The sequence below is a fragment of the Diachasma alloeum genome, unplaced genomic scaffold (assembly GCF_001412515.2).
Source record: "Diachasma alloeum isolate Michigan unplaced genomic scaffold, Dall2.0 Dall_scaffold_00188, whole genome shotgun sequence".
Taxonomy (NCBI): Eukaryota; Metazoa; Arthropoda; class Insecta; order Hymenoptera; family Braconidae; genus Diachasma; species Diachasma alloeum.
This window is the reverse complement of record NW_021680354.1, coordinates 713,234-725,531: the sequence shown is the minus strand read 5'-3', so window position 1 is coordinate 725,531 and position 12,298 is coordinate 713,234. Positions and strand designations below refer to the sequence as shown.

The 12,298-nt window shown below is 34.1% G+C and overlaps 1 protein-coding gene across 1 annotated transcript; it reads left to right on the top strand.

Annotated features, from left to right (window-relative positions):
- Positions 1 to 3,695: 3,695 nt before the first annotated feature.
- On the top strand, positions 3,696 to 8,822 carry LOC114841704 (FK506-binding protein 5-like). The gene is made up of 4 exons (XM_029126791.1): positions 3,696 to 3,998; positions 4,051 to 4,386; positions 4,478 to 5,132; positions 8,685 to 8,822. Exons 1-4 carry the CDS (start codon positions 3,696 to 3,698, stop codon positions 8,774 to 8,776), a joined length of 1,386 nt encoding a protein of 461 aa, XP_028982624.1. The 3' UTR covers positions 8,777 to 8,822.
- Positions 8,823 to 12,298: the final 3,476 nt, after the last annotated feature.

Genomic DNA, 12,298 nt, shown 5'->3' with positions numbered 1-12,298 from the left:
CAGTCCAGGTTAAATCAAGGTTTAATTTAGCTAGAGTTGAACCCCAGTTTTGTCAGAAGTTAGTGGAGACCATGAATCAATATGAATAAATATTTAGAATTTAGTATTTATTTATAAGTATAGAGATTTTTTGGATATAAAAAGGACATGACGGTATGGTGTAACATGACAAGCAATGATGGTGTTCTTACTATTTATCAAGTGGATTAAGGTGTTTCGTTCGAAAAAGTTAAATAACATTCATTTGGAATTCACATATAATGTTTATAACCACAATTGATTTATCTATGAATTTTCCTAGAATTTTTTCATATTTTCTTTTAAAGTTATTGATGATCGAAGTCGCTTCTTATGCATGGACTCGTATGGAGATGTTTCTGTTTAGCAAGAAACTATATTATTAGCTTAAATGATGTATAAGAAGCGACTTCAATCGTTAATAACTTGAAAAGGAAATCTGCAAAAATTCTAGGAAAATTCATAGATAATTCAATTGTGATTACAAAAATTCTATATGAGTTCCAGATGAATGTCATTATTTACTTTTTTCGAACGAAATACCTTAAGAAGGCATTGAAAAATGTTTTTCAAGCTCTAATTTAATTGCAATTACTCACGATTTTTTCAGTAATCATGAACAAGCAGTGGTTCGAGTCTATCCGACTAAAGACATGTGACCGTTACTTTTTGCGTCATTAGTCTCTTTTTTTTATTTCTACCAATTCCATTGGTAGTAAGCTTCCGAATGGATCTGTAGTAATTCCCTATCCTTGTGATAGCCATACAACCGGGGCCACATGCTACAGGGTGTCTGCTGGAAAATATTCAAACTTTTAATGAAATAGATTTGTAAAAAAAGTTGAATATCTCTGAAGCTTCTCGGCCGATTGCGTCTATCCAAAATACCAATCTTCAGTATTGTAAAAGGTAGAATCATGACAAATTTCAACTTGCTTCTTCATTTTTTCTCAAGATGAAAACATTGAAAAACGAACAAATGACAATGTCTTAAAAATTTAGTATCTCTCTATACTATGAAAATCCAAATCGACTTCTGGCGATAAAAATTTAGTACTCAAAATTAAGACTCTGAAATTGAGGGTCACATGGTCATGAGAATCAGAACAAGGGTCACGAGGATCAGATTAAGGGTTAGAGGGTCAGATTAAGGGTCTAAATAAGTGTCACAAGGATCAGATTAAGGGTTACGAGGGTCAGAGTAAGGGTCCAAATAAGGGTCACGTGGGTTATAATGAGGGGTAGATTAAGGATTACAACAGTCGGATTAAGGGTCCAAATAAGGGTCAAAAGGGTCCAACTAAATGGGAGTCACAAGGTTCAAAATAAGGGTCTCAATATCTCTCTATATTGGAAAAATCCAAATCGATTTTTGGTGATGAAAATTTGGTGCTCGAAATTAAGACTCCAAAATTAAGGGTGCTCGGGTTCGTCTCGGTCTGCAAGAATTTTCAGGGAAATCTGAAACATTCGCGTAGAATTTTTAGTGAAATCTGAAATTTCATAATTTTGTTCCCTCTAAATCGCATTCAGTGTCACTGTCCTAAAAATTCCAGCACATATTTACCTTAATTTTCTGGCTGTCTATTTATTTTCAGGGAAAACTGCAACTGAAATTGACGGTTCTTTTTGATTTTTCCACGAAATTCTGAATTTTCAGTGACAAAATTCCTTGAAATTTCAGTGATAATTAAATTTGATAAAAATTTCCAAAAAGTGTACCGGAAATTTCAGTTAAATTTTTTTTAAAGTGTACGGCCGGAATGACAACAAATATTTCTTATTGTTCACTGAAATTGTTCCATATTGACAAGGAAATGTGGTGCAAAAATTGGTGTCAATTATTCAATGTCAATACTCCTAATCAATGGCAATTGTATAAGAATGGAGAATTGTATTATATTGGCAATGAAAACGATGAATCGTTTGATCGATCAATCGTGTTGATATGTGCGCGGAGTGCGCATTCGATCTCGTAAAGAGAAACATGAGAAAAGTTATAGCTGAGAAAGCTTCCTACAACAAAGTTAATCGATACTTTCTCCCAAAATGCTTTATTATCAGAACAGTATCATGATTAACTGATAATTAATAATAAGGAGAAATGTGTACACAGACTATTGTTTTTGATTCTTTCTATTTCCGTTACATTATCAGATAAAATGTGAGGAACTAAACAGTTCTCGATACACTTGAAAATATATTACTCACCCTCGTAGGCAGAAAATGAGGAGATAAGATTTGCTATCATTCGATCTTTTCATCATATATAAAAGGTAGGAATCATCAGTCGCCATACCTGAGTTGTGGACTTTCGTTTCAATATCATTTCCCTGATAATTATTCGACAAATATACGTGACGAAAACGAAGAGTTTAGCCATTGGTCCAGCCAGAGGGACCACTTTAATTTCAATTCTCTTAATTTCTGGCTTGATCAATTCAGTGTTTGCACAATTGGAGCTTCAAAATCCCCATGAGGCACTGGATACAGAATTCAAGGAGTTAGCAGAGTTATTAAAACTCTTCAAAATTCTTCAGTATGAAGAAAAGGACAGTGAAAGAAGAATACAAGGGAGTATTGAGTCACCAGAGATAGCGCTTGAAGCGATGGATTCAGAAGACGTGAATTCCGAAGATTACGAAGACGATGGGTTCGAGGAGGACGATGATATCATTGAAGAAGGTCCTGTGGTTTTCGAATCGAAATTTCCTGAGCCAATTGGTAAAGACAGAAATACAAAACAGAAAGAGGAAGTAGACAAAGGAGATTCACTACTGGAAAAGATAAGCGACTTCCCAGAGACATTGCCTGATGCAATAGATTTGGAGGAAGATAATTCAGAGAATTACAACGGTGATGATGTTGACGAGGACGATGACATTGTTGAAGAAAGTTCAATAGTTTTCAAATCGAAAGCTCCTAAGCAAATTGGTGAGGATAGAAATAAGAACCAGAAGAAAGAAACAAAGGAAGAAGATTCAGTATTAAAAGATAAGACCCTTTTACCAGAGACACGACAGGAATTCAAGGATTTAAAGGAAAATATTCTTCACGATTCCGCTCATGACCGCAGTCATGATGTGGAGGAATATGATGACGTCGTTGAAGAAAGTCCTATCGTTTTCGAATCGAAATTTTCTGGCCCAATCGCTAATGACAGAAATACAAAACAGAGAGAGGAAGCAGGAAAAGGAGCTTCAGTTCTGGAAGAGATAAGCGACTTACCAGGGAGAATCCCTAAAGTAATGGATATGGAGGAAGATAATTCAGAGAATTACAACGATGGTGATGTCGACGAGGACGATGACATCATTGAAGAAAGTCCAATAGTTTTCAAATCGAAAGTTCTTGAGCCAATTGGTGAGGATAGAAATAAAAACCAGAAGAAAGAAGCAAAGGAAGAAGATTCAGTATTGAAAGATAAGACCGTTTTACCAGAGACACGACAGGAATTCACGGATTTAAAGGAAAATATTCTTCACGATTCCGCTCATGACCGCAGTCATGACGTGGAGGAGTATGATGACGTCATTGAAGAAAGTCCTATCGTTTTTGAATCGAAATTTTCTGACCCAATCGCTAATGACAGAAATACAAAACAGAGAGAGGAAGCAGAAAAAGGAGCTTCAGTTCTGGATGAGATAAGCGACTTACCAGGGAGAATCCCTAAAGTAATGGATATGGAAGAAGATAATTCAGAGAATTACAATGATGGTGATGTCGACGAGGACGATGACATCATTGAAGAAAGTCCAATAGTTTTCAAATCGAAAGTTCTTGAGCCAATTGGTGAGGATAGAAATAAAAACCAGAAGAAAGAAGCAAAGGAAGAAGATTCAGTATTGAAAGATAAGACCGTTTTACCAGAGGCACGACAGGAATTCACGGATTTAAAGGAAAATATTCTTCACGATTTCGCTCATGACCGCAGTCATGACGTGCAGGGGTATGATGACGTCGTTGAAGAAAGTCTTCTCGTTTTCGAATCGAAATTTTCTGGACCAATCCGTAATGACAAATATAAAACAGAAAGAGGAAGCAGAAAAGGGAGCTTCAGTTCTGGAAGAGATAAGCGACTTACCAGGGACAATCCCTGAAGTAATGGATTTGGAGGAAGATAATTCAGAGAATTACAACGATGATGATGTCGACGAGGACGATGACATCATTGAAGAAAGTCCAATAGGTTTCAAATCGATAGTTCTTGAGCCAATTGGTGAGGATAGAAATAAGAACCAGAAGAAAGAAGCAAAGGAAGAAGATTCAGTATTGAAAGATAAGACCGTTTTACCAGAGGCACGACAGGAATTCACGGATTTAAAGGAAAATATTCTTCACGATTTCGCTCATGACCGCAGTCATGACGTGCAGGGGTATGATGACGTCGTTGAAGAAAGTCTTCTCGTTTTCGAATCGAAATTTTCTGGACCAATCCGTAATGACAAATATAAAACAGAAAGAGGAAGCAGAAAAGGGAGCTTCAGTTCTGGAAGAGATAAGCGACTTACCAGGGACAATCCCTGAAGTAATGAATTTGGAGGAAGATAATTCAGAGAATTACAACGATGGTGATGTTGACGAGAACGGTGACATCATTGAAGAAAGTCCAATAGTTTTCAAATCTAAAGTTCTTGAGCCAATTGGTGAGGATAGAAATAAGAAGCAGAAGAAAGAAACAAAGGAAGAAGATTCAGTATTGAAAGATAAGACCGTTTTACCAGAGACACGACGAAAATTCACGGATTTAAAGGAAAATATTCTTCACGATTCCGCTCATGACCGCAGTCATGACGTGGAGGAGTATGATGACGTCGTTGAAGAAAGTCCTATCGTTTTCGAATCGAAATTTTCTGGCCCAATCGCTAATGACAGAAATACAAAACAGAAAGAGGAAGCAGGAAAGGGAGCTTCAGTTCTGGAAGAGATAAGCGACTTACCAGGGACAATCCCTGATGTAATGCATTTGGAGAAAGATACTTTTGAGGATTACGATGATGATGACAGTGATGGAATTGAGGATGGTAACATTGCTAAAGAAAGTCCTGCATTTTCCAAATCAAGAGTTCTCCGGGCAATTGGTGAAGAGAAAAATGAAAAACAAGGGACATATCGTGAGTACTTCATATTCTTCGTTATCAATAATGAAATCATTGTTTATTGGGAGCTGACGGAACAGGGCAATTACGTTAAAACAACAGTTCATTCCTAATCCATCATTTTTATGAAATTCCGCGATATTTAGGGAAAATATTGATTCCATTCAACCAACTGAGAAATCTCCGAAAAAATAGTAAAAAATTCTGATGAATATTAACATTTAAGGCAATGTTGCGTATTTGCCCTTTTCCTCCCTCTCAACCAACGTCATGTACACTGAGAGAAAAACAAACACGTTGTCAAACAAGTCTTGTTTGGGCCAACAAAATCGCTAGTTGAAAATTGCCAAAAAAGAATTTGTTTGGTTCGAATTTGAAAGTCTCAAACATTTATAATTGCTCTGCTTTCGAAAGCAACGAAATATTTGGCTCAAGAGGCAGATAATTCACACCAGACGGTGCCTTTTCAGGATGAAAATATCTCATATAGAGGAAAATTGATCAACAAATATTTTATCCCTCAGTTACAAGATTGCTGTCATATCATTATTATTGTTTCATTTAAGGGTTCATTTCTTGTCTGTGATTATTAGACAGTCGAAACAAAAAACTACTATCCTACTAATCCTTGTTTCGCATAAAACAAAGATTTTTCGGGAGCAAAATACGTATAGGAGTATCGAATAACGAAGGAGTAGTGCTAGAAATGACAATTGTTGCGTGTACAGAGAATGCAATTTTTTTTGAACTACTAAATCTATTTTTGCGACACAAATTTTTCATTCCGGCGCACTCTCTGCATGTTTGACACAAACAAATCCTTTTTTGATAATTTTCAAAAAACTATTTTCTTGGCACAAGTAAGAGTTGTTTGAGAACTTTGTCGTTTTTCTCTCAGTGTACGATCGTCTCTTTCTCGATATTCTTTTATCTTCGTTTCTAGTCCGGGGACGCGTCATTCCTTTTTGTATCTCTTTTTTGCCCCAAAATTTTTAATAAACAGTTATTTATTTATTAAATGTACCGTTTCTTCACAATAATATACATTTGAGTCCTCAAAAAATGAAATTTATGTGTAAATTAGGTAAAAGTGTCTGAAACTTCTAGGGGAATTGAAATGGGAAACAAGTGTTCGAAAATCTCGCGACTTTCAGGATGAAAAGGTCTATTGAGCTGCTTCGACAGTAGACCGACACCCGGGAAAACAAAAACAGATTTCCAAATTCTCATTCCGGAAAAAGATGAGAGAAAAACGCACCAACCCTTGTGAATTTTTTCGAATTTTTAAAACAAATCTAGAGGTTTGCGCGACTAGTTTGAAGTTTAACTAACATATCTGACCCACTGGCAGTCAGCGGTCATAAATGATGGGTAGAAGTTAATTTTTCTGAACGACCGCATAGGCTCAGGTAGTGACAATGGCCGTCGACCGTCCTAGTGCGTCGTCCAGGTAAAACGTACTAAGTTGTATAGCGTCATCTTTGCTGCTCCCAGAGCGAGCGCTTGCTGTGAGCAACAGAGAGTGTACTATACAAGTCCCTGTAGGTAAGACGAAGACGCTTTCAGTGGCACATTCTGGGTAGAGCGCATCGATAGATAAATGTTAATAACTCCACGGGCATGAGTCGTAGAAAGATGAAACAAAAAAAACATTTTTCGTGGAATTGCCTAATTTTTTCACGATCTATGTCTCGATAACTTCTTCATAGTTTTTGAGACATTGTGATTTCCAGTAGCTCGTTGAGAAGCTATTTGTTAATTAACAAGGAGATCTTCGTGCCTATCAGTCACATTTAATTTATAGGAGTGAATCCCTCAATTCTGTGTATGAAGAATTGCCTCCAAATTTTAGGAATTTTTTTTCCCAAGGGCGAAATTTACTATTTTTCAAATTTCAATTACGAGCCATTATGAACAACAACAAAAATTTTCATCCCATAAATTTCATCAGAAATTTATCCAACTTTTCGAAAAAAAAATCGCATTTTTCATTTATCTAGGCATTTTAACATGGAACACTCAAAAATAGTTTTCATCGGGCAATTGGAGTCGTTCCGCAAACTTTTTTTATTTTTCTTTCTCCGTGCAGTGCAGAAAATTTTCTAAGTAAAAGATATTTTTAATTTTGGCATTCTCATTAATTCAGGGGTGAAGTGCAGAGAAAAACAAAATTTAGTAAAAAAAAAATAGTTTTCCGAAAATATATCAGAATCTCAAGGAGAAAGAGAAATTTTTTTTACAAATATTTTTCATAGAACAAAATGAGGTCTACAAATTAAACAACTGCTAAACAATTCTATTGTGAATTGGTAAACTAAAATATGTGCATTTTGCACTGAGCCAGTTATCTGTAAATATCTTGTAAATAAAGGGAGATAGCGGAATTTCCAAAAATATTTTTGCTGTAGAGAAAAACATGCTTTTATGAAAATCTCATTGTTTGTTGCTATTTAGAAAACATTTACCGAAAACTCACTAAACGAAACTCAGGCTCATGTTCGTAAGTCAATTCACAACAGAATTGAACATTGCTGCCATTGAATTCACCGGAAATTCACAACAATACCTTAGAATGTTTCGAAGATACTGTTCTGAATTGCGTGTCTTATAGAATAGTGAAATTTGGGGAGTGCCGTCAATCTCATTTGAACCATGGGTGTGTGCGAATTACTGTCCTTCGAGGAATTTCAATGAATTGGGCGAGATTTACGGTATGGGTACACAGAATTGTGAATCCTTATTTCTCTTTTGTTGCCTCCCACTATTATGCTATCCTGACAATAAAGTATTTTCCAACCATTTTCTTGGCTGTACTCTTAGAATTCTTTAATGCCTAAAGGAGGTTAGGCGGTGTTTGAGGTGAATTTGAGAGTGAATTTCTGTGGTTCCCGGTAGCTTAGTCGGTAAGAGTGCCCGGCGCGTATCTGGGAGACCCGGGTTCGATTCCCGGCTGGGTGAAGCGGAAATTTTTTCTCTCTAAATTCTAATTCTCTTAGAATTCTTTAATGCCTAAAGGAGGTTAGGCGGTGTTTGAGGTGAATTTGAGAGTGAATTTCTGTGGTTCCCGGTAGCTTAGTCGGTAAGAGTGCCCGGCTTGATAATAAACTAAACGATAAATTAAAACCTATTTCTGCTCAAGTAGATAAAAATAAGGAAAATATACAGTCAATAATGGATCACCTTAAATTATCAAAAAATGGCGACTCTTAACCCCCAAATTATCAATAATAACGAACAAGAAGTAAACCAATTAAAACTTTTGAAACTCGCCTCAATCAACGTAAATTCAATTGTAAGACAACAAAGAAGATACTTCTTACAAGAATTCTTAGAAAAAAATAACATAGATATTGCCTTTATATCAGAAACAAAATTAAACTCCAATCATAAAATAAAATTTGAGAAATATGAATTTATTAGAAATGATAGGCATAACTCCAAATTTTCCGGAGGAACGGCAATATTAATTAGAAAAAATATAAAATATACGATAATAAATTATCCCAACTCAAAAAATAATAAAATTGTAGAATATTCAATTATTAAAGTAAAAACTTCGAATTTCAGATCTTTATTTTGCATCAGTGTTTATGCCACCAATAAAGATAAGAGAAAAAATATTTTCTTCAACGAGATCAACGCACTCTTCAATGACTTGAAATTGTCCAACGATAGAGTTTATTATGTCATGATGGGAGACTTGAACTGCAGAAACACTTGCTACGGGGACTACACATCAAATGACAGAGGTAGAAATCTCAGACTCTNGATATATTAAATATATTCGGAGCACACTATCAAAGAATTAACTCTCCTCGATACCTTAATAATAATACACGATTAAAAGAATTAATAGATAATAAAATCGAAGAGTTTAAAAACAAAATGACTCAAGACGAAAATAATAATATTACAGTAACAAAATTTGACGATAATAACAAAGCAACTTCAGCAAACAACAATGCAACAATAGAAAAATATTTTACCGACATAATTACAGTAAAATTAATTTTGAAATTCCTCCCAAATAAAATTTCATCAGGAACTGACAAAATTCCACCAATAGTTATTAAACACTTACCAGAAAAAATGATAATAGACTTAACAAAAATATTTAACAATGCATTAAACAATTACTATTTTCCTAAACAATGGAAAACCGCAATTGTAATCCCAATCCATAAAAAAGGTAAAAACTTAACAGAACCGGTTAGTTATAGACCGATAAGTATGACTCCAGCTCTTAGTAAAGTCTATGAAGCAATTATTAATAATTCAATATTAACAATAACCAAATCTAAAAAAATTATCCCAGATAACCAATATGGTTTTAGACACCATCATTCCACTTTACATGCAGTCAACAAACTTTTATCAGACGTAAATGAAGCACTGTTCAACAATCAAATGGTTGGAGCAGTGCTTCTCGACTTGGAGAAAGCTTTTGATTCCGTCTGGCTAAACGGATTAATATACATCTTGATTAAAAATAATTTTCCAGAAGCCCTGATTAGAACTATCTGGAACATGATCCATGGTAAAAATTTCAAAATTATTAACCACAACAATAATTTAAGTAACATATTTAATATAACGGAGGGACTACAACAGGGGACAATCAACTCTCCATGTCTCTTCTCTATTTTTACTTCACACATGATAGACTCATTTGAATTAAACAGTAATAACAATACATTTTCAATAGCATATGCAGATGACAGAATAATATATGTTGCTGGTGATAACGGCACAGTAATAACAAATAAATTAAATAAAATAATAGATAAAGTCAACAATATGTACTCTATGTGGAATTTAAAAGTAAATCCACTGAAAAGCGAAACGATTTTATTCCGAAATTCCGTTGAAAATATGTCTAAGAAAAAGAGAAACAGCATTAAAGAATTTGAAATTAAAATAAAAAATCACACAAATAATGAAGAAACAATCATCCCAAATAGAGTAATTGTTAAATATCTTGGCATCAATATTGATAACCTAGTCAGATGCTCAGATCATTTTGATATACAAGTACAAAAAGCTAGGAATAGATATAAATCACTGGGATATCTTTTCCATAACAAAAATATAGAAAAAAGAGCGAGAGTTATCTGTTATCTGTTATTGATAAGACCACTCCTGACATATGGCTCAGAAATTTTGTGGAATTTAGGGGCCAATCAGTCGGAGATTCTGAGAGTATTTGAGAGAAACTGCATTCGTACTTGTTTATTTATGCATAGATCACATCACAGTAATTATCAACATCAAGTATCTAACAAAGTACTATACGACAAAGCAAAAATCCCTAGAATTGATAATTTTATCCTCAAATTAGCAAGAAATTATTATAACAAAATAAAAATTATTGAAAATGAAACAATTAAAAAACTTATAGAGTTCCCAGAGGCTGAGGCTATTGACCGTGCAAGATGTGGAACAGTCAAGCCCCAGTACTTCGTTATATATGATAAAAAAGGACTATTTCAAAATGAATTCAATGTTCCCATACTATACCATATTGGTAGACATAAAAGAAATAATAAAATACCTATTGATGACTTTTTAAATGGTCCTTTCAAATATTCCAGAGCAATACCAAATAACGATTCAATCGATTTTTATAGAATTAAAAAACAATATTGGTGGCTGAACAATGATGATAAATTTATTAGAGAGCTGATAGCTCGAGAACAAATACATAAAATAAATAATCCAAATACTAATTATATAAGATACAGAAATATGAGACACAATTACAGACCTCCATAAATATTAACATTCACAAAATTTTAGTTAAAAATAGAGTACAAAATATTCTAAATCTAAAAAATGAATAAAATAATATATTTATGTAAATCAAATGATTGATAGATAAATTAATGAGTCATAAAAGACCATAAAATAAACAGAAATGATATGAAATTATATTTGGCAATTTCCTGAAAAAAAAAATCAGGATACCCAATATAATAATATAATGAAAAAAAAATTAAGATATCGAAAAATTGGTAACACAATAAATTCAAGATGCGGATACATAAAAGCCCTTTTTTTACTCACAAAATAGCAATATAATGTTTTTCTTTTATTTTTTTTAAGGCTATAAAATTAATATTGTTAGCAACAAATACTGCTCAAAAATCATAATATACTGTTATCTAATTGATGAAAATAAGAATAACTAAATTTAAAAAGTTATGCGTCTTATGAATAAAGTGTAAATCTCGAGAACCATATATGGTCATAGTTTATATAAAGCCAATAATTAAACAATAATATTTTTTAAATCTAGTTTTTAATATTGTAAATTTGTACATAGTGTTGTAGGACAATAAAAACCATTGATGAAAAAAAAAAAAAGTAAGAGTGCCCGGCGCGTATCTGGAAGACCCGGGTTCGATTCCCGGCTGGGTGAAGCGGAAATTTTTTCTCTCTAAATTCTAATTCTCTTAGAATTTTTTTTTTTTTTGGTCAGTCAAAGTACAACTTTGAAAGAGGCAACATCGAAGGAGTCCTGACACTTTCGTCTGTTTCACAAAGTTAATTTCCTAATTTTATTTTAATTTGCAATTTCTTCAAAGAAGAAAATACGTGAAAATGGCAAAAACTCAACTGGATACCGAGATTAATTGGCAATGAACGGCCAGAAATTCGGGGTAATCAATTGCCATCGAACAAACAAGTGTTAGAGAGTTTTTTCCATTACATGAGACACGCTGATCCGAAATTGAATACTCGGCAAGCTGCAAAATGTGTTATTCAAAAGTGTATCTTATTCTGGGAACATGCAGGAATTCCAATCATCCAAGACTATCATGCGATTACTAAGTTGGAAAAATTAGTGAAAGAATACAGGAAGGTTTTAACGAATGGCCCTGTGCGTAGGATGACGTGTGCTAAAGCACAAGTGAGGGAAATTGACTTCAAGTGTATGTTGAATGATTTGTTTGACATCGCGTGTCAATCAAAAGTGGATGCAATGAAAAATGGAACTGCAAAAATGCTGTTGGCTCTTCACCGAGAACCGGGGAGAAAGGGTTATTTGGACCAAATCATCGATACAACAGATTAGATTCCTCCGCTTAAACACGGATATGAAAAATCGCNGCGGAAATTTTTTCTCTCTAAATTCTAATTCTCTTAGAATTTTTTTTTTTTTTTGGTCAGTCAAGCGGTGT

Excerpts from the sequence above, each read along its gene's own strand:
- LOC114841704 (XM_029126791.1), top strand. The coding sequence starts at position 3,696 with ATGGATATGGAAGAAGATAATTCAGAGAATTACAATGATGGTGATGTC. Across the intron at positions 4,387-4,477 it reads CTCATGACCGCAGTCATGAC|AAAGAGGAAGCAGAAAAGGG; the intron begins GTGCAGGGGTAT and ends AATATAAAACAG. Across the intron at positions 5,133-8,684 it reads TGAAAAACAAGGGACATATC|ATCTTTATTTTGCATCAGTG; the intron begins GTGAGTACTTCA and ends TTCGAATTTCAG.